Source organism: Epinephelus fuscoguttatus, linkage group LG6 (assembly GCF_011397635.1).
Source record: "Epinephelus fuscoguttatus linkage group LG6, E.fuscoguttatus.final_Chr_v1".
NCBI lineage: Eukaryota > Metazoa > Chordata > Actinopteri > Perciformes > Serranidae > Epinephelus > Epinephelus fuscoguttatus.
In genome coordinates, this window is record NC_064757.1 from 13,940,295 (window position 1) to 13,966,654 (window position 26,360).

Genomic DNA, 26,360 nt, shown 5'->3' on the forward strand with positions numbered 1-26,360 from the left:
TAGATGTATGTTATTGTGTTCAGTAATGTACATCTAGTACAGCGTCTGTCTAATGATCATTATTACTGACCTTTTTATCCATGCACATTGACCATTTTTATGTAAGCTCTTGTGCTCACAGTGTTGCAATCATAACTGTCTGTGTTTGAATTTCAGATAAGACAATTTAAAGTGTGTTTGAGAAAGTTGTAGTGGTATTTTGTCTTGTCAATGTTGCAATTCTGAGCGGAGTATTGTGAAACAGAAGCTGAAATGCTGTTTTAGAGAAAACAATCTGGACCATTCTCTCCACATGACAAAAACAGTGACATCTATTCACCCACCCCATGTGTCATGTTTAGCTTTAATGTGCAAATAACGCAGCCATATTGCCCATGTTGCCAGTTTTGTCACCCTTTCCAGATTCCTTCCTACCTACCTACCTGCCTGCTACCTCTTTGCCTGCTTGCTTTTACCACCTGCTTTGCCATTTATATGCATGTAGTTCTAATGGGGTGAATGTCTTCACGACTGGGAAAAAAGTCAGTCCTTTGTCACACTTCACTTAATTGTCTGGTGTGTCATGTGGTCACATTTTATTTGAGTTTGATGTGGGCTTAATGTCGCAGAGAGTCAAACTCTCAAGATATTTAAAAATCTTTTGTGAATCATGTGTTTGCCATTTTCTACTAATTGGATATAATTTCCAATTATGGCCAATTAGTGTGAAGTCGAGAGGAATGTGGTGGGCCTATTATTGGCAAACAATTCTTAGACTGAAGTGGGGGAAAAAAACACACCATGCACATGTTTGCTTGTCTGGTTTTTCTGAGCTTGAGTCCTGCTTAAAGGACATCAAGGTGTCAAGAGCCTGATTCAGACATACCTTTATCTAATCATCTGGGAAAATCATGATCTCCTGTTGATCATCTGCACCTTCTGTCTGGATTTTTACCATGTGCTGCTCTATTGACAGTAAAATAGGAGATCAGTTATTGGGCAAAATAAGAGAAGTCAGGGGGATTTTCCGGGGCTCTGGATGTCTTAACTGCTTTGCTGGAAAGGGAGCTCTATCATATCACAAGCCTTATTTTTTTTTTACATTTATACGGGAAATATTGATCTTCAGAAATACTGCAAAATTCAATACACTGCCCACATAGATATTTATGTCTGAATCAGGTTCTACTTTTCCAAGGGGAGTGGCATTAAATCTGTATTCAAGTCTTTTGTCAAAGGTAAATGATTGATTTTTGAGGAAAAACTGCAAATTTTTTAAAATATAATTTCAAAGATACAGCTTTTTCTTGATTATATTTTAAAACCAGCTCCCCGTATCTTCAACAGCCTCACCCGAGTTTGACCATGATTACTGCCTGCCCAGGTCTTCAATGTGGCTGGCTTCCCTGAATGGTACTGCTCTTCAAACCCACCAAACTCTTTAAGAGACTTTGTTTTTAATCCAAAATGAAGTGCATCCTTGTGGGAAGCACTGAATACACAGTTGTCAGTTTACACAAACCTTCCAGTACCATAGTAACTTTGCTGTTAACTCATGAGTGTGAATCTTTTGAAAAGTGTGCATTATTCACTGAAATAGCAAAAGCTTATTGCCCTTCTGATTTAGTTATTTGCAGTTCCCTGCCAAGGACTTTATTTTTGCTGAGGCTGCACAACATGGCAATTAGGAGGAATGCTGGCATTTTGATTTTGGACCACTCACAAAAACAAACCATCTCTCCTTTATAACAATGTGTCATTAGGGATGCACTAATAAGGATTTGTGGCTCATGACCTATTTTTGTTTCATAATTATATTTATTTCTCCACCTCCCCCCACATAATAATAGGAAATGTTTGGCATTTAAAAACAAGTCGCCAACCATCAGCTTGAAAAGGGCCTACACAGCATGCTGTTAAAGTATGCCATTACACATTATGGATAATTGGTTGAAATTTGTACAATACAATAATCTTAATTTATTGACCAATGAAAGATAATCCCACCTGAAATTACAGTACATCAGTTTTTAAAAAAGAAGTGCATATAACCTACTTTTCAGACAGTATTTATTGTATTGTATTTCTGTGACATCCCCACAGGCTGAAGTCATTTGTCTTGATCTGGGTCCATGCAACTGGCGGCATGACCCATGATGTTTTTTGTTTTGGCAGAGCGCAGTCAGGACAGTGAGGTGGTGATGCTGTCCGACTCCAACTCGACCCAGGATGCCTTCACTGATCCCGCCAGCTCACAAGACAGCAGCCACAAACCTGCTTCTGGGAAAGCCAGTTCATCATCATCAGAAAGTACAACCCCTGTGAAGGACGGGCAATTTGCATCTGAGGACACAGGTACACACAGACTGAACTGACTAATCTTTTCTGGCTGTATTTACCTGTACCATTACATTGTTTGAGCTGAGTGTGATCAGATTATATAACAATACACACCAAAGTACTGTATTTAAATCTGCACTAAAACCTATAATCAGATGTGTTGTCTTGATGTTTATATGCTCCACATTAATGCCTCATTTCCACATAGTTCTCTGCTATGGAATTTGCCTGGTGTACATTGATATTTATTTATTTATTTTTTATTTTTTTTTTTTTTTTTCGGATATTGGATAAGCTGTGTTCACTGTGCCACAGGAAGTTAGTATAAAAACTGTCAAACAGATTGATAAATTGTATCCAGCTCTTTTTGTACATTTATCTACATGAAAATTTATACAGCATGTTTAGTTAGCTAACACTGGTAGCATGCTGACTGTATATTAATACAGCGTGCAGATCTGGCCAACACACACCTGACAGGCCGACCCTCTAACTTATTCGTCACCATGAATTATTGGTCCTGTTTTTGTGTCTGCACCACTTCATGGCCATATTCCACAAGACTGAACAGTGAGAAACACTCTGAATGAACTTTTCTGCCATTTCTGCATGGGCGTTTCTATCCACAAAGAACTGCATTTCCTAGCGTTGAACACTGGGGGCATACTTCAATACCATATGGAAATGCGGACACAAAACAGAAGTGTGTGGAAATGAGGCATAAGCAAGCAGAAAATTAATCTAACATGCAAAGCTCTGAATTCAAATCCTAAAGTCTTTAATTTAAATCCTACTTAAGCATCACATGGAGAGCATTCTAGCATCCAGACGGAAGAAAAAGTTATCCAGGAAGTCGTAGAAGCTGTGGTGGTGACACTCCCTGAAACTTCGGCCCCCAAGATCTCTGCGGACCCCTGTCCTCATCCTCTGCCTGTCCCAGCCACCCCTCCAAAGCCAGCCCACTCTCAACAAGCTACTCCTCAAACACCAGCCAGTGAGGGAAAGAAGAAGCCAGAGCCTCCCCCTGAGGTGATCGAGGTGCCCAAGGCCCTGCCCACAGAGCGGGTCGACCAGAAACGAATGTTGGTGGAAATGTGCGTCCGCGCTCTCTTCCTCTGCCTCGGACGTTTCCCTCAGCACTACAAAAGTCTCTACCGCCTGGCCTTCTTCTACACCAATAGCAAGACCCATCAGGTCAGTGTACCCCTGTTAACCGGTGGCACTAGTCTGTTCTCACTGCATTTCAAAGGCCAAGTCATCCATTAAGCCTAAGCCACACACCTACAATCAGTATTCCTCGTCATTAATGGTAACATTTACAGAAGAATGGACTTGCTAAGCATTCCTGCGATTTCCTCAAAAGTCACATGGACCTTTTCCGTTCAGTATTTTGCTGACAACTATGTCAGTGCTATGATGGATATTTTTGTTTTGTTTTTTTTTCCCTCGGATTTTCTTGTGGGTCTGTGAGCTCTGCAGTAACACACGAGTTGTTGAAACAGCCTGTGCTGGCTATGAGCCGCTGTGGGCAGAGGTGTGCGTGGGTGGTAGCGCAGTGCTCTCTCAGCCAGTTTGGCACAGTGAGGTTGCGTTGAGCTTTCCTCTGGTGGCATCCTTCTGTCAGCACTCCATATGTCCAACCTTTTTAATACAGCCTATGTCCCTACTCAATGGGGGTGAAATGGGAGTGGAAAGGTCCAAGCTCCTTTATATTTTATATTTTTTAATATGCTCATTTGACCTCAGAGTACTGTATGTGCAGCATCATGAGTTTTACGGCTCCCATCGGTAGTGTCTGCCTAATAGGCTACAAGACTGAAGAAACCTTAAAAAAAGGTCTTTATTGTATTATTAACAGCCACAAGCACTGAAATTAATTTGTTCAATAATGATCATTTCCTTGAAGCTCAATTAAAAGTGGGGATTTCATACGTGTACTCCTCCAGTGGTGAAAATAATCTACACCTTTGAGTGGAGATATCAGCAGCGTGGATGAAAGCAAATGCTCCCTTGCAGTGACTTGATGACACAGTCAGATGCTGCGATGCTGTTGACATAGGTTGCTTAGCTGCCCTCACAACCCAATACAGCCAGTGTTAAAAGCCTCTGCGCCCCTTTTGTTGTCAGCAAAACTGCTCCACTCACATTGACTGGCCAGCTTTATTCTCACTCCAAAGATGGAAGGAGAGGGAGCCTGTGATTTAATGCTATAGCCTACCGGGTTTATGAAAGATAACATGAAGTGGCGTTAGCTTGCTATCTTTTTCAAACAGGGCAGTGGTGTAGACACTGATTTGTGAGTCATCACACTGTGAAAAGAGGTCTGCGTTTTTCTGATCGCAAATGAGCATAATTTTCTCCTTTTTTTTCTTTTTTTTTTTTTCTTTTTTAAAGATGATCTTAAGCACTGTATGAAAAGATACATCTGTTTATCACTTCTGTCAATCTATTCTGACCGAGGGCCATCCCCATGGTTTTCTCCTGAGGAATTCTCTTGTGTATTAAAAAAAGTGTATATCCAAATTTATGTTGTTTTTTTTTTCCCATTTATTTATTTATTTCTCACCACAGAACCTACAGTGGGCCCGAGATGTGTTGCTAGGAAGCAGTGTCCCATGGCAACAGCTGAAGCACATGCCTGCACAAGGACTTTTCTGTGAAAGAAACAAGACAAACCTGTTCAATGTAAGTCAGTTCACCATGCCTGCATGTGTTTTCCCCCCTCCTCTCCATGTCATTATGTAACTACACATTGCTTCATACCTTTTGGAGACACCTGTCATCACTCTCTTTATTGGCATCCATTATGGTAACTCCAAAAATATTATCACGTTGACATCAGACTGAACAGAAAATGTTTCACTTGACTGACTTGTGACATAAACAAAGTTGTTGGTGTTTGTGAAAGGGACTTTCATGGCCAGTATTGTGTAAAAGAATTGGCTTGGTGATGAAATTTCCGTCTTGGCTAAATCAGTGTAAATTCCTGCTTGAAATGAATGCATTCTTTTTCACAAAGCTCAAAACTGGAATAACAGTACACAGTACCTCTTAGCAAATAACGTCTTATTCCAGAAGCCTGAGCTAAGCCAAGGTTGCTTGGTAAATGAGTTGACACTGAAGTCACTCACTTCTTAATTTACCACTTCAGTTTCTTTCAATTGTTTGTCACCTTTGGCTGAATATCAAAGAAAAGATGTAGAGTCATTTCACATCTAGTGGAGGATTTGGAATTAAATTTTCTTTTCTACTGCAAACTTAATTCATGTTTCACATACACACAGAAGCACAGTTCATACATGAATGTGCGGACTATAAAATACTCATGAATGTGTCGTCTTTTTACCCTAAAGTTGAGCTGTATCATAATACATAACTGCACAGTAGCAGCAAATGGAGACTCCACGTTTATGACTAATGAGCTGTCTGTGTGTTTGTTGTGAGTGAATGATTGGCGAACTACAGAAAGGTTTCCCCTTTTCATACATATTATTCCCATAATTCATAAAATCAGCCCTAAATATGGATCACTACATGCATGCACTGCTATAAATGGAGTCACACAGTGAGAGATTGTTGAATTATCTGCCTCTCAGAATTACAAGGCCTCTGCTGGGTTCCAGTGGAGGAGATTACTGTCTGGATCTGTCATCTGTTCTGCATGTCAGTTTATTTAACTCTTTTTACTTGAAGCAGATATTATGCCTTTTCAATGTGTGCAGAAATTGGCTCACTTTTCGATTTGTTCCCTGCGTGACTTGTCAAAGCCAAAATGCTCTCACTTTTGTCAAAGAGCAGATAATACCAGCAGAATGTCACATCATGTCAGCGTCACATATAAGTCAGTCGTCGGGGCATATTTTGGTGGTGCACATTATTTTGGACAGAGCTGATTGTGTAAGCTGTAGAGTCAAATGCTGACTGCAGAAGGTTTCTGGTAACAGACTGTGGAAGCGATCTGGGCCAGGTCTGAGCTGGAGGAGAGCTCTGCAGCACTCTGGCTCCCACTGGGTTCTCACAGAGCCCCTTCTGGAGGCAAACCTGCCACTCTGGCATACCAACTGTTGGAGCTTTACTGTTCCCTTCAAACGAAGCCCTCTCTCTCTCTGTCTCTCTCCCTCTACCGCAGGGCAATGTAAACCTTTTCTAAATAGTCATCAAACGTGCCTGTTTTCATTGAGTCCATGAGTTCTGGACATAAACAAAAAGTTGCTGAAACACAGTTTATAGCCTGCGTTTTCACTCTTCATTTTGTCAGCTTCATGAGAGCAACGGTGGATAAGGATTTCTTCATTCACAGATGGATAGAAAGGTATTGTTCAGCACGCAGTTTTTGCCAAGTAGAAGTGCATTTATGAACCATAAGGCCCTGTGTCCACATAGCACCTTTTCTGGCAGAAAGGCGCTGGAAGGGCGCTGCGGAGCGCTGGGATGAAGCGTCTGTGCGCCCCAAAAAAAAACGCTCACGAGGGTTTTCGTTTCTATGACAACAATATCTTGACAATTCCTGTAGCCACGCAGTTTTGCAGCATCGCCTCTTTATTTTTTATCTATAGTTTGACATTTCTTTCACGATGAGCACCAACCGGAAGATGCTTGCGCTCATATTATGTTTGGATGAGCTTAATAGTGATGTCCCTGCTGTCACTGCTCAATCTGACAGATGTACATGTAGAGCAAGGAGGATGTGGGTGCATGACACTAACCGTTGGAGGCATCAATAATTAAAAGGCATGACATATAGGTCCACAGTAGCTTATTATTATTATTATTATTATTATTATTGGGTCTTATAAGAGTGGGCTACAATGATTACCGGGCCATCAAATCACAGTATCCGCGGTGAGAGGACACGGAATTGTGTGCGCTTTTACGCACGCGGGTGTAGGTGATCACAGATCTTTGATGTGGGAAAGATGTAACCAGATGTATTACCTGTTTTAGATATGTGGTTGTCTGTCTGTCCATCCGTCCATAGCACGAGTCATGTTGTCATGCTGTCCCTCCTTGAGGCAATGAATGAGGAAATAATCGCCCCAGCGATATGACGAAATAATAAGTCGTTATCACGAGATAACAGTGCACACACACAAAAAAAAATACATGGCCGTTCTCGTCTTCCATATGATACATATACTGTGTTATCTTTTAATGCTATAGCTGGTGAAGTCATCATCATGTTTTATTAGTAGGATTTGTGTTAATGTACTTAGTAACTTTGCCACCACTGTATGGGTTAGAATTGATTACATGTGTGTTGCTGTAAAATCTCTCAATTTATATAGGCCTATTGCTGGAAAAAATAATTAATTTAACTAAGCTACTATTTATATATATATATATATATATATATAGTCTCTGTTATGGTAATGTCTGTGTGACATGTCATACAACTCCGGATAGACGGACACGGCCAGCACCAGCTTCTCCTTCATTTTTTCTGGTTACCAGGGTGACGAGTTCCACGATATGATTGGTTGCCTGGAAAAAGTGCCGGTGACGACACCAGCGCCCCTCTGAAATGTTCAGAGATTTTCAACTCAAAACGCTCGGAGTGGCCGCACAAAAAAGGAAGAGCGGCCGGAAAAAAGACGCTGGGCACAGCGCCTTTTTCCTAGGCGGCCGCATGCGGCTGCAGACACGCTCTCCTCATTGGGAACAATTGAAAAAAGACGCTGGCCTTCTTCTGGCGCTCAGAAAAAGGCGCTATGTGGACACAGGGCCTAACACTCCAAACCAGCTTTTCTAAGGTGTATACGTCATGCAAGTCAATCTCAGCTGACAGCTGCATTAGAGCCTGACTAATCACTGGCGACAGTGTTTGATAGATATATTGTATGTGTTTAAATCATCTCGCCACTGACAAAATTACCAGCATGATAGCTGCCACAAACCATCACATATTTAACATATGGCGCCTTGATGTCAAGGAGACCTGACTCCCAACTGAGTACGCACCTCTCAAAGCCTGTTGGTGAATACTGAGTTCCCTAATGTAGGTCATGATGCCCTACTTTTCCTTCTTGCTTTGGCTGGGCTACATTAGCCAGGGACTGTGTAAATAACCTATATATTGCTGTTTAGAAATGATCCAGATGAGATTGTGCTGCATAATTTATTGGTGTGGTTGTCAGCATGAGTGCTCTCTAGGAGGGCCAGCTCTCTTTTAAACCAACGATAAACTAATAATAGTTATGTAGTTATTGAATGAAGTCACTGAGTCACAGACAGGGGGCACATTATTAATATGTCATGTAGGGCTGGGCAATAGATCAAAATGTCACTATAATGGCCAAAAAAAAAGATATTATATGGATATGGATTTCCACTATTTCCCATTACTTACTTAGTCATGATATCCACATTACTGATGATTATTTAGAAAAAATCTCTACGTGTAAATATTTTGTGACTGCACCAGTAGTCCACCATGCAATATCTTTGCAGTAGTGAAATCAAGGTACTGGTAAAATAAAATATGCTGATATCTGTTTTTCTCTTTATCGCCCTGCCATAATGTTGTCGTACTGTTAATTGCAATTCATTATTGATTAACATATTTGCACTCTGATACTAGGTGTTGTGCCGACTTTTGGACTCTCTGTTCCACTTTGCCACTTAACGGGCTGTTCGACATTAAATAATATCATGTGTGTTCATAATGCGTATATGTTAAAAACGTTTAGACCCGCAACTCTACTTAGTACTTAATTTCAGCTGCTTATGTAAAAGCTCTCTATAATGCAGTAAAAAAAATCCAGGATATATCTTCTTTTCAAGGAATTACTTGGCTATCTTAGGGGCTATAACTTCTGATTATATCACACATAGGTCTGGGTGATATCAAATATCACTGGGTGATATCAAATATGAGACAATCAAATATCACAATAGTTTTGACCAAATACCTCAATATCAATATTGCAACAATATTGTAGGGTTGACTATTTAGGCTTTCACAAAATATTCACACATTGATAATGTGGGCATAATAATGAAGTGGGTAAAGGCAAATAATAAAACAGAACAGTCAGGTAATTTTAAAAAATTATACCAGCGGCTTTTAAAACCAGAAAAAGACAACACTTAGGACATTACGATTACACAGATATTATGATGTAACATAGACCTTTGCAGACTATTGTATATTCATCTTGTATTGTGAAGATGTCATCATTGTGGGCAAATAATTGTAATGGAATACTGTAACACAATTCTTCCCAGCCCTTCTAACAGAATATCAAGGCTAAATCCAATGATGTTGGTCATAATGCTGCCGTGTTGCCAGGCCCTCTGGCTGCTCAGTACTACTGTTGAGTGATTGTGAGGAGTCCCTGTGTGTTCACTCCGGCACGGTGTTGCCTCCTCCCTCTTCCCTCCTCCCCCCAGCCAGACACACCACACACACATACGCTTGCTTACATATTCTTCCACCCACTCACGCGTTCACTGTCTACAAAGCTCCAGAGAAAATGGATGTCCCTGTTGCTTTCCTATTTCAGAAATACACGAATCCATCCCGGTCTTGTAACTTTTTAGAAAACATGTTTTGAACTGATACCGTCTTTTCAGAGCGAGCATTCATGTTTGATCCGACTGCTTGAATGTAACTTTGCTCATAGGTAGGCCTCAATGTCTTATTATATTAGTTCAGGATAGTCTTCTGGGGAACGGTTATACTTGCATTACTTGCCTCGGTTTGATCTATGACTCAAACATTTGTGTGTTCAGCTGTGCAATGTGCTGTAGGTGGAGCTGCACTCTGGAGGACTGTGTTATGTTTTTTTCTTAGAGGAGAAGTAATGTCCCAGTGAATACACTTATTGTAGTAGTTGATATTTTAATTTGCATGTTGAGGTGGTAGGTCTGGCTGCCTGTGTGTTTTACATCGCCTTCTTCTGCTCTCTGTTCACTCGAGCTTGACATTTTTCTGCAGTGTTTTTCCATCACTCACACAACAGGAAACAGGAAAAACAAGGTGTGTTTGCTTAGTATGTTTATGGTGGCCAGCTGGAGAGACACGACCAGAGTTGAAAGAGAGGAAAGGAAGAAGGTGAGGGTTGTTGTCAGTATGCTGCTGGCTGAGGAAATACTGTGTGTGTACACAATACAATCTTATCTGTTCAGACAGAAGTGTTCTTCAGCCTGTGTTCCTGTGGTTAATGGGGGCTTCACTCAGACAAACCTGTCCTTTTTTCACTCAAGTTTTTTGGTTCTTTTTCACTATTGGTGTGCCATCCTCTTGATGCCTCCCACTACATTGATGTGGTAGTTCATTTTTCAGCCAGTTTGTATTCTCTTGTTCTTTTCCTGTTGCTCCGTCTTCAGGGTGATCACGCTCTACCCCTCCCCCGGCTCTTATTCGCTCTACTCATCTCCTCTCCCTGTTGCACTCGTTCTGTTTCCTCATTACTCTCTCTCTCTCACTCCTCTGTTTGTGTGTGTATTGTGTGGGTGTGCACTAATGGGCGGGAGTTTCTTCTTGCTTGCCTCCGATTGGCCAGAGAAGGTCTATGAGGATTGGCTGAATGCTGTGGATAGTGCGAGAGAAAGGAAGGGAGGAGGGGGGAGAGAACTCCAGCAGGCTGGGGTCAGGGGAGAACGGAGATAGAGTGCGTGGGTGTTTTTGTTTTGAGATGGCAGGGTCTGAAAGCAGGAGAGGAACGAGTCAGCTTGTCTGTCAGTGGCATACTGAGCTCATAGGCCCTGACTCCAGCGCTGCTTCTCCTCTTGCCAAGACAGCTGCCGTTCTCCTCCTCTTCTGTTCCTGTTCTGCCGTGTGCAGCTGTGCTTCCCTCCTCTTCTCTCCTGCGGCTCTCGCTGCCCTAGCACCCAAATGCAGCCCACCCCTTGCTCTCTGAGCGTGAGCCTCTTTCAGGGTGGAGGCGCTGCCAGGGCTGCTGGTGCTGCTACCGCCAGCAGGAAACTGTCCAAAAGAATACAAACACAGGCACCGTGGAGTAGCTTTCTTTGGTGATGGTGAGTCGTTTTCTCGCTTTCCCTCTGACTTTTACACAGTCTAGCACAAGTTTGTGTTAATTTTTGTGTGAGCAGAGTTCCCGTGTCATTTTCTGAGAGTTTGTGTTACACTTAGAGTGTGGTCTTTGTAAATCAGTCTTGTTGAATGGTACAGAACTGCAAAAGAAAATACCTTTATGTGAGGGTTTTAATTGCTCGTGTTGCTGCATGTGAAATACAACAATGTAGAAGAGGAAGATTGACGATTCTAGAACAATGTAAAATTACACCACCCACCTGCCAAATGCTGGTAGCATAAGCAGGTACCCAGCCATACTGGATTTTAATTTTACAGTCTAAAGTTGTAGTTGGCTGATGAAATAGTGATAGTGTTGTTACTAGTAAGCTGCACTAGTGACTGCTGCTTGCTGCAACACACATGGACACTCAGCTTGTGCAACTTCCCTAGTAAGTTTAGTAAGTTTTACATTGTGTCATATTTGGGCCTGTACCTTTGCTGTCACTGATGGCATGTTAAGAAACGAGTAGATGAAGTTGATAAGACAACAGGTTGAGGATTTCCCTCCAAATGTTGTTCTGTAGACAGCCAGCATTTTGTTTTGACTCAGACTCTCACACAAGGAAGTAGAGGGACTATCACTACACCACTCTGTTCTTCATCTTCTTTTTTGTCCCTTTTTGTCATGCTGCATCAGTACTCCTTTATGTTGCTATTTGTAATACAGGAAAAAGTGACTAATAAGGATTACTTCATGATTTGACGTGTCCACCGTCTTCTTGTTCCCCTCATTCTCGACAACCAAACAAAGAAACCCTTTTAAACCTGTCATCTGAAGAAAGATCAGATTCCATTTGTACAAAATGATTCTCTTGTCATGCATTTAGAGCCAATGCGTCCCTTGTTTGCCATGCGTCTTAATCTCTGTCTGATTTGTGCATGATGTATCGGCCACATCTGCCAAATCTGTAGCTCTAGATATCAAGCATTGGTCATATTTTCTCTCACAAAAAAAGGGGGGAAAAAGATGCTTAAAATCATTGCAGTTAAAGTCTTACAAATCTGCTTTAGCTGTTGTGCTACAGCATAATCTGTGTAAAGCCATGGCTCTGCTTTCCCTAAACAGATTTGCAGTGGTTGGATGGGTCTCTGATGAAGAACAACTCTCCTCCATTAGAGATGTTGTTCTAAGTGTGTGGAGCCCACCCCCCCCTCATCATACTTGTCCTGTTCCTGTTGGAGGCATTTGCTAATCTGTGCATTGAAAGGTTAAAACCTTCCCAAGCCCTGCCTGATTGCATCATATGATAATAAATCTTCTCATTTTCACACAGGCATTTTAGCCATACGCCATTTTTGTTGACCACTAGATCTGAATTGGGATCATTTTACCGGTATTTATTGGCTCCTGAAACATCAGAGCAGCAAAGATTTATTTCTAAATTAATCTTACAGGTACAGTAGGCAGGAATTGTTAGCTACAGTATCGCGAGCAAAAAAAAAAAAAGCCTTTATAAGGTCCTGACTTAACCTGTGCACTGTCTCCAGGAACATCCTGAATGCAACTAATAAATAAGAAAGTACAGGCAGAGAGCAGAGTCTCTGCAGAAAAATTCGCTGCTACACACCCCTTGTAAATCATAAGTGATGATTGAGAGGGATTACATTTTTATGAATCTATGTTTTTTTATTGAAAGAAAAACGCAAAAAGTATACCTTTTAACAAATGCCTGGAATCAAAAGTTTAGAAGCCCTAGTAGTAGTAGTAGTAGTAGTAGTAGTAAAAATGAAAAAGGCATCCTTGATTTAGGAACTCCTAAAGGAAGTCTTCAATTGAAACACACGAGGATTTTCTGGGATGAATTTCTATATTATGTTTTAGATGGCCACATTTGACACTCTCAGTGCACAGGCGATAAGTGTTGTCCTCAGGAATGTGTTTGTTTTGATGACTTCATTTTGCCTGTCTCTCCTGCTTTGTTCCTCTCCGGTGGCTTTGAAAATGTCATCTGACAATCTGTGAGGAGCAGCACCACGCTCCCCGGTGCCTTCAGCAGCTGATGGAGCCATCTCATTTGTTTTGTTCCACCCTGATATGGTCATCTTTGTTTTGTCTCACACACATTGTCTGAAGCCAGAAGCTGCACTCTGCGCCATGTGCTATATGACTGTACACAGCCTAGGCCACCATCTGTACCCGCATCAGTAGCTTCAGAGTGCAGAACCTCGCCTCGCTTCACCTGCTGAGAGGACATGTGCTCACAGAAAAGGTGGACTCGTCCATCAAAAAACACCTCATCACGCTTACTGCAAAGGAGGACTGTGCTTGTTGGCAGCCGGTCTGCTGGTCTGTTGCATTGCTTGGACAGAGCTGAGCACTAATGAGGCTGCCTATCATGTGTGCCCAGAGAGAAAGCCCCCCCATCCCTACCTCCCTACCTCCCACATGGCCAGCCAGTCCGCAAGATCTCTCCTGCAGGCTTCCATCCCCTCATTAGGGCTTTCTTGTTTGAATGCCATGTTTTTAACTCCCATTAATTCCTCTCGCTTTCTCTTCTACTTTATTTCCTTTCACTTTTTCCATGTCTCCCTGTTGATTATTTCCCTGCGTCATACACTCCATAGACCTTTGAAAACCTTGAGCAGCAGCAGCAGAGAGCAGTTATAAAAACAGAACTTTGAGAATTTTACAGATTAGCCTATTGGCTTGTTGTACAGTCAAATGTGAGAATCATTACATGTAGGAAGCTCCTCCTAAACACCATTTGGTCTCCTTCCCCAAATTGAATAATACCTTGTAACTTTGTAAGCCAAGGCCACACCAAGTATGTCTATGCCACGTTTCACTAACAGTTTTTGGAAAACAAAATATTTCTGTTGTTTGTTGCACTGTCAAACTTAATTCTTCTTCTTAACTTCTTCTTCTTTTTTTTCTTTCCTCACCTCCTTCAGGGCATCTGGCGTATTCCAGTAGATGAGATTGATCGCCCAGGAAGTTTTGCATCTCATATGAACCGATCCATTGTCCTCTTGCTGGAGGTGCTGTCTCAGCTTAAGGATCACGATACTCTGGTGAAAGTGTCTTTCATGCTACAGAGAACCCCTGACCAGGGAAAGTAAGGACCCACTTTGTGTGATACTGCTGTTTCTGTTATGTATTAAATATTTGCTCCATGACATCTCTCCTCTTGCTTCTTTCTCTTCCATGAAGGAAGTATTTACGGGATGTTGACCGCCAGGTTTTGGCCAAGAGAGCATTTTTCCTAACTGTAAAAGTCCTGGAGGACAATCTGAACAGTCTCACAGGGGTAAGGAAGCACAAATCACTGTACACACACATACTAAGAGCTGAGAGCCGCTCAGTGTTGTAGACGTCTGGCATGCACCCACTTTATGTTTTGACAGGTTCTGTTCTCTTTCAGGTGTCTGAGCAGCTTCACAAAGCGCCTGCGCCCTCCATGGGGGAGATGACCACGACGGATGCATCCAACAGGCCCAGTTCAGAGGACAGCAAACATGCACTGCCTAAGAAGCCAGGGCTCACAGAGGGAGCCTGTGCCACTGACACAGGGCCCAGGGAAGCCTCTCAGGCACAACTCACCTCACCACCGCCATCCATAGATAAAGGAAGTAAAGTTCAGGAGATCTACCCTGGGAAGGTGGAGACTGCTGGAAGTGAGGGGCACAAAGCAGGGCTGGAGGAACCCATGGAGCTGGACACTGGCCACTGGAGGAGGCCCCCTCTTACCACAGATTCTCAGGGCAACCAAACAGAGGCTGAGACCTCCCTGAGTGCCGTGGAGCCCCAGCAGAAAGTGACTGAGAGTAGTCGGACACCAGAGCTGTCTCTAGAGGAGCTAAGTATCAGTTCCAGGCAGCAGCAGCTCCAAGCCTCGGCACCCAAGGTCACCGTGGCAGCCAGTGGGACTGATCAAGGGTTATTACGAAGGCCAAACAGGAAAAGGAAACTTCTTGAGGATGTGGAGTCTGGAAAAACTTTACTGCTCGATGCCTACAGAGTGTGGCAGCAAGGCCAGAAAGTCATGACCTACGACCTGGCACGCATTGAGAAGATCATGTCAGAGACTTATATGCTCATAAAACAGGTAAACCTCTCCAAGCTGTACATAATTTCCTGTGCTGTGCACACACAGTTGGCATTATCGTTGCGAGTATATGCGCTGCTATCTTTTTTGTTATTTTGCAAAGTCATGCATGCTTGATATGAGCCCTCCTAAAATAAATTGTTCTTGGGAAACCCCTCTTCTAACTGAATTAGTAACACAACACCCACTGTAAAAAGGGGGCTTTCCCTCTCTCGTTTTCAAACACTGCGACAAATTCTGCTCCTAAAATGTGGTTTTGTTTTTACTCTCAGTAACCCAAATTCAACCTCTCTGACTTTGGTCTTCTGCTGTTACTGCTGAAACAGGTTGCTGAATATAAAAGTAGCAGAACTGGGTACTTTTGAGATGATTTTTTTTTTTTTTTTTTACACTATCCCACAAGTAGGTGGGGAGCTGCCATGGATCAGTCATTGTTAATTTTTTTTTAATGTAACTTTTGTAAATTGATACATCTGATCAATGTTTCCACAATTTAAAATTTGCAGTGATTGGCCCTCAGGTTACATATTGAACATGCTGAATCAAGCCAGGCTTGCTCCCATACAAAGACTGCTGAATGGTGACATACTTGTATGTAACGGCTGCAGAACTGGTTCCAAAAAGTAAAGATGAGTAGTGGCAAATTGCCATCATAGACTGTCTGACAGACGTCAGAAGGTCTCGGAATGTAGTGACACAATTTTTCTACCAGTTTGGACTCACTGATGTTGCTTGCACCTTGTCACGATTAAGCAAGTCGGAGTGGTCCTGCATTTTAAAAAAATTAGGAACATTTTAAACACTTGCGTATTACACGGTACAAACACTGAATATACACTTTCTCAACAGGTCACAACAGCCTATAAAACTGAAAAGCATCTCTTATGACATGAAACTGAAAATACAAAATGGGGTTGTTCTTTCTTCGTCCCACTGATCGACATATCTCGGTGATGCCCATGAATGAACGTTAGAACTTTGAATGTTTGCATTCACATTGTCCTCGTCTTATACACAACTCTTTCTCCGTGCCTGTTGTAGCTGACTGGGAACCCACAGACGGGCCTTCCAGCCCTGGTGTTTCATTTGTGGTCATCATGACTGACTCACACACCTATCACCTTTTGCTAACCTTAGCACCTGTTGCTTGTGGGCACATATAAATGTTTCCAGGAGTAACTCGCACTTGTGAACTTTGCTTCCACATTACGTGCATCTGTTGACATGCCATGTATTCTCCAGGCACCAGACTGTGGCTGCAGCCCTACTGTCTGTGTAACTATGCTCTTTATGTGAAATTGATGAATCATTATGTTAACCTTCTCTTGCGTAGGATGTGTCAAAGAAGCAAGAAGTTTCTTTGTATCTCTCTTAAGCAAATGTTCCTCAGTTGTTGAAAGTTAGTCAAACTCCAGCACTTTGTATGGCATCGATGAAGTAGTTGCAGAGCAGCCCACATCAGCTTATATAGCCATATTGAGCCGAAGATCAATGCTTGCCCTACAGAAGTTGCTATGTCATTAGCTGTGTAATGCCAGAGAGCTGTAGCTGGAGTGGGAGGGTAGTAGGTGATGGACAGCTGAAGAGGAGAAAGAAGAAATCAGAGGCGATGGGCCAGCTTCAGCAGCTCTTGTTGTTTTTGTTTTGTTTTTTTAGGTGCTTGGGTTACAGCGAAGGTTTTCTTTTCTTGTGCTCTTTAAGAGACAGCAAAGAGAATATTTTCTCAGACACACCCAGAAGAGAGAGTAGCCAGAACTAGCCATGACATGTTTCCTGCCACCAAATGAGTAGTGCAATTAATACGCCTGGACATTTTCCAGAAGCTTCTGCAGTTTGTGCACCTACTTGCACAAACTGCAGAAGCTTTTTGGTTTTGTGGTCTGCTGCATTGCACAGCTGCATGTGGCTATACTTTCGATCTGTATCCTGTATCTACAGTATTTCACTCTTGTTTAATTTTTTGTCGTTGCTTCTGCACATTTAAATCAGATATTTTTCATAAGGTGTTACATTTCAAAAAGCCATTAAATCACGTGTTCTAGACAGACAGGGCATTTCCTGGCATCAGAACACAGTATGTCCTGCTATTTTAAGTGACATGTTAGAGATGTCTTGTTGAAATTAGCCTCATTCTGATAGTTGTCATTATGTGATATTGGTAAGTTATCTCTGGCAAGTGCATGTGGTTTGACAAGGAAGATTTGCAGCGAGCTAGACATGAATTGAAAGCAGAGGGACGTCCTCGGTGGAGCACTGAAGCTTGACTCAGTCCATTTAACAATTGGCATCATTTGAAAACTAGAATGAGGCTGCTGTAAAATCCCTCCCTTTGGGGGTCCCTGAACCGCTGCATACAACAGGCTGCTGGAGGGAACATAACAGCTGTGTGAACAAGATTACTGCTAAGTGTATGATGTCGGGCTCTAGCTAAGCTCACCAACTCCCACACATCCACTCTGTACTGGGTCGTAATGTGAGCCTTCCTTTACTGGTGCTATGATCAAAAGGCAGAAGACATCTTACTGGCTCTGATGCAGAATCAGAGGAATTTGTTGTTGGTTTGGAATTAGTGTGGAGACATAGGGAGTAATTAACATGGCGTGTACACAGGACAGGTCACCTCAGAAGTACATGATGAATTTGCAGCAGTAGACTCACAGCTTCAGTGTTGCATGAGGAGATTTTACTGAATAGAAAAGGGTGTGTGTAAAGATATGAGACTGGAGTACAGTATAACCAGCGCTTAACACTAACTTTTAGAAGTGGTTGCCAGGCTGCCAACCAAGCATCACCTTTTGGTTGCCAAAACTGAAAATACAGTTTGCACCTTATGTTTTGAGTAACTAAGATACGGTACAGTTATACGTCAGCTTAATAATGAAAATATGACATAAAAGATTGTTTAAAATCTTCATTATATGAACTGAACAAAATTGTTTGGCGTTTTATCAGATACCTCACAACTTGAAACTTAAGTGTTATCAGTTAACATGTCTCCCCTCAACTCCTGGCATACAAAATATCAGTAGTGTAGCCGTTATAATGTCTCTCGTAGATCCCTCAAAACTGAATCCAGCGTGTAACCGGTAGCTTGTTCATCCATTCTCTTCCTTTTGAAGTGCTTTACCACTGTCTCTAAAACAACCAACACACATGCAGCATCGTCATGTGTGTTTATGTGTGATTCTGGCTCTAACAGTAATGTTTAAACATCACTAATGCAACAAATGTTAAAAATGTTTTTATTTTGGGGTGCTGTATATGTTAAAGGTCCAGTGTGAAGGATCTGGTGGCATCTAGCAGAGCTGAAACTTCTCCCATGTGCCAAGTGTAGGAGAACTACAGTGGCCAATGATTGCGAATGGCCCTATCTACACCCAGTTTTTGATTTGTCTGTTCTGGGCTACTGTAGAAACAACATGGCAGACTCCGTGGTGAGGACCAACTTTGTATGTAGATAATATAAACGCCTCATTTTAGCTAACATTTCTTGTTTTCAGGTGATTATAAACTAATGAAAAATATAGTTCTGAATATTATATACATTTTCTGCCAATAGATGCCCCTAAATCCTACACACTGGACCTTTAAAAGGTGGTTAGGCCAAAATTGGTTGCCAGATTCACAAAATGGTTGCCAGTGGGAACCTGGCAACCATTACTGTGGAGCCCTGATGACCAAGAGCATATTAAGATATGTTGCTCTGCCCTAATGCCCTTGTTCTGGCTGTGTTCTCCTTTCTCAGGTTGATGAGGATGTAGCTCTGGACCAAGCTGTGAAGTTCTGCCAGATACAGTTGGCCACCTCTGCCCAAAGACAGGTAAAACACTTAAACTCAGCATGCTCATCTTAATTGAAGTCTGTTCTCCAGCATTGCAAACTTATGCTTTACCAGCCAAGCTAAAAATACTTGTCTGTGTTGTCCTGATGTTGCACACCGACCCATTGTCAATCCAAGTAGACTGAGTGCTAATTTAACATGTCTGCCACTTAGCTTGTAATAGCAAGTTTAAGGATCGATGTTTAGTTGCTGTGTTATACGTGGGGACATATCAGGCAGCATCTGTAGTAAAATGTGCTTAAGTGATAAGGAACTTCAAGTCTATCCTGCGTCAGCCTGCCAGTACTAAATATAGCTTAAAGCGTGGTGTGAATGCTCCCTGTTGTCCCTGAAGCCTCACTCTGTAGTTGCTAAACTTGTCATCAGTTTCAACTGAGCAACGGTATACATGTTGCAAATGTGCATGTGAATCACAAGGCAAAATGACAGAAGTATCTAAATATAATAAATATCAAATTGTAGTAATTCTAATGGCTTCAGCCAACTATTATCTCAGCTTTGTCTTCAGCAGTCATATTCTTCATTGAATCCTTAGTCGCTCTGCCTCATCCTGTGTCAGTGACTCCCCCTTCCTCACATCCCTCCTCCTGCCCACACAGTCAAAAAGGGTTTCTCTGCCCACATCCTGTTGTCACGGTGATGTTCCCCTGAACCTCAGGCTCATGAGAAGTAGCTGCAGGCAAAATGAATCTCCGCTTTCCTAGTTCACTGATCGTATCATCTTATTTTCTGCATGAATCTTTTTGTCTTCTTGGTTAGTTTGGTCCGTACAATCATTTGTCTAATTTTCACGCTTTAAAACGGACACATGGATAACGGTGCAGATGAGGCACAGAGCTACAAGTCACATTTCTCAAATGTGTAAAAACCTGGTTGGAATTAAAATATTTTAAAATGAAACAGCAGTGTGGGCAGATTTGAAACCAGTTTCCAGTTTTTGTTTATTTACACGTGTGTATATATGTCTCCGTAATACCTTGATGCACTTTATGTTTACACTAAATGTTTTAAAATTATCAGGTCTTATTTTATTTTTAATTAAATTGTATCTAAATTCCATGCCAGTATGCTTTATCTGAAAACTGAATATAATTTGGAAACAATTTCTTACTCAGTCACCTAAAAATTAAAGACATAGAAATAGGTGGTATTAAAAAAGGTCCCCACAGTTGAAATTTTATCATAGCAGCGTGACATAACAACTTTTAACTCATCAAAATCAAAAATTGTTTAGTTAATTTGAATAGTTGTTTTATTATGACCATGTGTTGTTTAATTGGTGGTTAATAGTTAAAATCTGAAATAGTTAAAATCTAAAATGTGGCGTCTGAACCTATGGAAGCAAACTGCATTTACTTGAGAAAAAAATTGCTCTGTTTTTCCTGAATTAAAGAGATCATGAACTTAGAATTCTGAGGAAAGTTTTTATGGGGAAAAAAAATCTGCTATTGTTTTTTCCTAATTAGAAATAATTAGGAAGATTTTTTTTTCCATGAAAACATCTTCTCATATTTCTGAGATAATCTTGTTAATCCAGAAATAAAAAGCAGATTTTTTTCTAAAGTGAGTGTGTTACACTCTCATATTAACCAGACACTTTCCAGTCTGCTGATAAGTGCCAGGTAAATGTGATTGCTGTTATAATTGTCAGATATTATTGAGCTGTTAGATATTATGATAATTAGCCTGCATGCGGTGGTATGTGTTCACGTTGTCTCTCGATGCTGATAAGATGGGGTGTCTCTGTGCACCAGCTCACTCTACAGTCTCATAGAACTGCTGTTTATGTATAATTATTGTGCCACCAGCTCATGTCGTGGTTTGCATTTGTTTGCGCTCGCATATAGTGGGAAATGTGAGTAGGCACCTTGGCGTTCTCAGCTCGGGGGCATGAAAAAATCCTCGCCTGCTTCTTACAGATTCACACATTCCTTCAAGCCCCCACAAGTGCAGAGCGAGATCTGCTCACATAGTGCTGAGCCGGAAAATTGGCTGTGTTGTTCTCTGCGTATTGTTTGCTCCCTCAGTTTGATGCCATATCAAGAGGAAAGCTTGACAAGGCTACATGACCTGTGCTCTTTGTTAGTGTCACTCACTGATTGTCTGACAGAATTTCTTAAAAAAAAATTGTTTTGTTTTGAGACTTGGGGTACTTAATTAAAATACTTCAGTCTCAACCTCCTGTGCATCAGCATACTTGGAACAATGTTGAGGTTTTACTCGTCAAAGGATATGGACATCAGCTTCACAGGGGCGCTCCAGTGTCAGTCCCATTTGTGCAGGCAATTTAATTAAAATGTTTGGTTGGCCGGTCTTTCAATTGTGTTGGAAAGATGACCAAACCTGTGCACGACATCTACAGCTGCTCTAATCTGATTTGTAGTCCAATCACGATAATTGCAAAGAACCATCTTTTCAATTCACATTGTGGGACCTGAGTTTGGCTGCCAGCGGCCCACTCTCACCACACGGCACACACTTGAGGAACCTACAGGCTTGCTGCATGCTATGTGCTGCAGTTTTCTCAGGTACAGTGTTCTTCTATTGCACACGGTCCAGCTGACTTGTTGGTGTCTTTGTTGACGATGTTTAATTCATGAGATATGAATCATCAAATCTGGCTGTGGAGCTGCTGCAATGCTCGAAGCTGCTGTGTGCTGCTCTGTGTGGAGCTGAAGGATCTGTGTGAGCTTTTGGAAGGCTACTCTGTTTGTTTGATTTGCCTGTGCTCTGCTGTGTGAATCCCATGGGGAGCTCCATCGTACACAGCTGTGATTCTGAGCACAATATGACTTAAATTCCCAGCAGAGAGCATGAGAAAAATTGTATGAGAGCTCTGTTATTGCCAAATTATCTTGTGTTAGCATACTGTATCTGTCAAAACCTGCTTGTCATGACAACGTCGCTGTAGGCTTTTGAAATCTTGACAAAACTGTAATGCATTTAATGATTAAATTAACCTCTGAGACAGAAGCTCCTCCTGTAGCAAGTCTGGAGTCACGTTTACTTTTTACATGCTTACATAATAAATGCAGCACATTTCTGTGTATCCTCCTACTGGATATGAAACTCATTATTTCTCAGCTTGTTAATTTTTTGCCACAGTTCATACATGAGAGTGAAGAGCTGGGTTTACAGGCACACACAGCCTAGTTTTCATCCAACTTTTCATCCATTTTAAACTGAAAACTAGAGAAGGTGTATTCATTTCTTTTAACTGTGCTCCTCGGTGTTGCCATGACAGCGGCTGTGGGAGCAGGGCGGCTGTTGTCACAGGTTGTTTGTGCAGCTCTTGTGTTTGTAAGTGGTCCTCAAAAGGACTCACAGGAAAGTAGCTCAGAGGGATGCAGTGTGGTGCAGACTAGAGCCGAGCTCCTTACCAGCACCCAACAACAGAGTCCAGCACACAAGTAAGCCTGTGAGCCCCTGGGGGACGACATCGCAACTCTGTAAAGGATTTCATTACTACTTCTGTGCTAGAGCGTAGACTGATATTGCTGATGCGTGTTGTTTTAAAAGTGCAGTGGTGTCGACTGTGGCTCACTCTGTGCCTCTGGTACTGAGTCTCTGACCAGATTCTTTCTCCAGGGAAGAGGATGTACAGCTCTCAGAATGCTGCCTGAACAGAGAAGGGTTAACGCTGCAGATGGATCCCCAAGGTCAGTCAAAGCTCCTCACGACCACTGCTCTTCTTCTGTTTCCAACAGTCTGCAGGCGATGCCCCGACCACACCCAAGTACACCAAGGAGCACCGAGACCTCTTCTTCCCCGCCTCCCTGCCGACACCCGTCCTGCTCAGCCACACCGCCTGCCACCCGCTGTCCACCCCGGAGGGTCAAGCCAAAGTGGTGTACGAGCCCCTGAGCAAGTTGTCCAGACCTCAAGCCTCGGGCTTCCACGATCAGCCGCAGCACAGGAGAGCAGCAAGCCACCCGTCTGCAGCTATGGCCTTCCTACCACACACAGGTAGAGTGGCCTCCACTCCAACACCACTATATGATGTTGTGTGTTTTTGCCACAATGTTATGTACACACATTTTAACAAAGGTTATTGCACTCTCTCCGATGCTTGGAAGATAAAATGTTCTTTTGGTAGAAATTGGTAATAACACAGGTGTAGTTTGACACTACTACTGAGGTGAAGCTTTGTAGTCATTAGTTCATTTTGTAAAGATCCTATTGTGACCAGCAGGGGGTGTCTGTGGCCTTCCACAGATCTGTTACATAACTGCAGACTCTGCCCCGCTTATGTTTTGCCTGTTGGGTTTTGTCAGTTCCCCAACAAGAGTTTTAGAAATCAGTATCCTCCAGATTGTGACTCTTTTTCCTGAGCTCCTAGAGGGGTTTGGCATCATCATCATCATCATCATCATCATCATCGTTGATGATCCTCATAATGAATAATCTGGCTTGCTGTTTATGTCATGTTTAATATCTAAAGATGCAGTTCCTACACTCAGCCTGAATGCCTCTGATATGAAACACCAACTCAGGCTATGAGGCTAGTCTCTAATATGTCGTATTTAGCCTATTTATCGGTCCGGTTATGAGATGTATTTATTATTTAGAATGTTGTAACAATCATTAGGCTAGTGGAGCCATTAGAGGGCAGTAAACAGCATTTGGGTGCACTGAAGGCAATCCTCTTGTTGTTGAGGCAGCTTTTATTTCTTTTCTGCCAGATAAGTGCTCAATAAGTGGAGCGGTTGCATTTGGCTCTCTTCCAGATGGCTCTCCTGTTTTTGGCCCATTTTCAGCTTAATGGTCATGAGCTTTTTACTGAAACCTCTGAAACCTTAACCTAATGTTACCTCTTTGACGGTCTGTAAACATCTTGCAGGTAACAAACTTCACACAGTTGTTGCTTTTGAGATGCATGACGTTAAGGAGTTTTGTGTAACACTAACTTTGCCCAAACCCTAATTTAAATTCAGCAGAAACATCTAATAACAACCAGCGATTCTTTGACGGTTGATGACGTTGGTGTTGTACTTAAATCATAAGCAAAAATTAAGCATACAGAGCTCATTTAAGAAATATATACACATGAATAACCATTGATTTATCGATACATATTGATTCCAAATATTTAAAACCGTTTCAGTACTCACCTCCTGCAGCATTTATATGCCGTTACCAGCTTTCTCGCTATCTCTTAATGTTAATCAAAATAACCATTTAATGTATCCCATCCACTTCTTCATATGAAAGCGAGCATTTCTGATGAAATCTACAACTTCAGAAGTCAGTACAAATTCATATTTATGGCTGGTAACAACTTTCTGTTTCATGTGGAGCTAACATTTTCTTTTAAAGTCAATGTGAGAATATATTTGAGAAGTATCCAGAATAACATTTTTGGTCCTTGTTGAATTTCATTGTGATATTTTCAGCACCTCAAGTGCAAAGAGCAGAGCTTTAATGAATTAGCTGCCAGGCGCAGCGCTCTGCAACACAGCACTTTTCATCTTGTTTTTGTCTTTAATTAGAAAACCCACAATGCTTCTCCACAGTAAACTTTACAGAGCTCTGTTTCAGGGTTCCCTGAGTCCATCTTGTCACCTATTACATCCACACAGCAGTGAAGTCAGATGGACTCTTCATATATAAGTGTCTAACAAGTAGCTGCATATTCGCAATGTATTTCAAGTCTATGAAGTTGGATGACTTTTGGAGGTGTTTCAGAAACAAGTGTATATACATATGCACATACACACAAGTTAGCATTAAGCAACACTGCAGTGCTGTGTATTATATAATGGTTTCCAAGGCAACATTAGTGGAGAAGCCTGAAAGAGTATGAGATCATTTTTGTTTTCATTTGTGCCTGTCTGAGCTCCGGGGGGGGATTTGCAGTTAGTTGACATATGCACATTTCAGGTAGCTGTTCAATGAAGGGAACTTAAAAGAGGAACTTAAAAGGGAACCTTGAAGTCCCCATCAGATGGAAAAATATTGTCAGTTAATTGTCTGCCAAAAAATGCCAAAATGTACAGCATGATTTTACTTTATTACCACACTAAAATACCGTAATCTTTACTCACTATGTCCCAGAAACTGGTTTTGTCCTATGTCACAGGGTACATGGTGATGATAAAAAGCCTGGTAATTAAAGTCTGCTGCGGTTATCTTTGTTGGCGAGGGATCCGCTTAGATTACTGTGTTTTTGTAAAAAGGAAAAGAAAAAAAAAGGATAAGTATTGTTTAACTGCTAGATACCAGGTGGGCCCTGTGCTGATGGTGTTGATGGTATAGCTTTAACATGTATTTTCGTGGTGTATTGTTTGTGCTCACAGAGGAGCGAGGGGAGGAGCCCTCGGAGGGACTTTCGTACAGACAGCAGGAGTCGCACCTTTGTCAGCAGATGAAACTCGCCACTGTATCCCAAGGGCAAGAGTCAGCAGCAGGCTGGTTCCAGGAGGAGCCTGCCACATGTAGCACCGCACAACCTTGCCCAGGTCAGAGCCTGTGAATCAGAGGTGTGACAGAAAGAAATGGCCACAGCAGGATACGTGATGTTCAAACATAAATTGTTGTGTTGTCAAAAATATCAATGTAGCGACACATATCGATTCTGAAAATTTGACACACATACTGCCGCAGTGCCCCCAAAGTCCTGCCTCTTCTCGCTCACTCACAGTTCTCTCTTACTGTTTCTCAACTAATTTTTCTCATTTGCTACATGAAAATACATAAAATCACATTGAAAAAAAGAAAGAAAATGAGACTGTGCCTTTATTTAAAACACTTTATCACCTTTTGAAGGTGTGACAATCCAAAGGCTTTTAAACATGTGCACTACCTCAACAAGAATATTGTTTTCACAAATTTGTAATTAAATTAATCATTTAATTAATTAAATATATTTTAATTATTTCAAGTTTTTACTGGAGTTGTTCTCTAAGAGCCAAGACATGTTTTAGCTTTGTTATATTTATCTTTTAATAAATATTTAAAATTTTATGCTCCCAATGTCAATTTTCCCCCTTCAACTGAAGATTTTTCAAGGTACTGTATCAAAGTTAGAATTTCCAGTGTCCTGACAACACTACTAACAAGGGCTTCAGTGAATTCACATACCTTAAAAATGTTCTTATGTTTAGAAATGTCCTCTATT

The 26,360-nt window shown here is 41.7% G+C and overlaps 1 protein-coding gene across 3 annotated transcripts in view; it reads left to right on the top strand.

Moving 5' to 3' along the window:
* cabin1 (calcineurin binding protein 1) overlaps window positions 1–26,360 on the top strand; it is a 41,756-nt gene that overhangs the window by 13,389 nt on the left and 2,007 nt on the right. For 2 of the 3 annotated variants that reach the window (XM_049578071.1, XM_049578072.1), the window contains exons 28-36: window positions 2,155–2,334; window positions 3,119–3,513; window positions 4,891–5,004; window positions 14,249–14,412; window positions 14,508–14,604; window positions 14,719–15,402; window positions 19,148–19,222; window positions 22,951–23,209; window positions 25,540–25,701. In XM_049578071.1, coding sequence (XP_049434028.1) covers window positions 2,155–2,334; window positions 3,119–3,513; window positions 4,891–5,004; window positions 14,249–14,412; window positions 14,508–14,604; window positions 14,719–15,402; window positions 19,148–19,222; window positions 22,951–23,209; window positions 25,540–25,701 — 2,130 coding nt within the window. Of the gene's footprint in view, window positions 1–1,326; window positions 1,393–2,154; window positions 2,335–3,118; window positions 3,514–4,890; window positions 5,005–14,248; window positions 14,413–14,507; window positions 14,605–14,718; window positions 15,403–19,147; window positions 19,223–22,950; window positions 23,210–25,539; window positions 25,702–26,360 lie in introns of all 3 variants that reach the window. The other variant, XM_049578070.1, reaches the window with a different exon arrangement.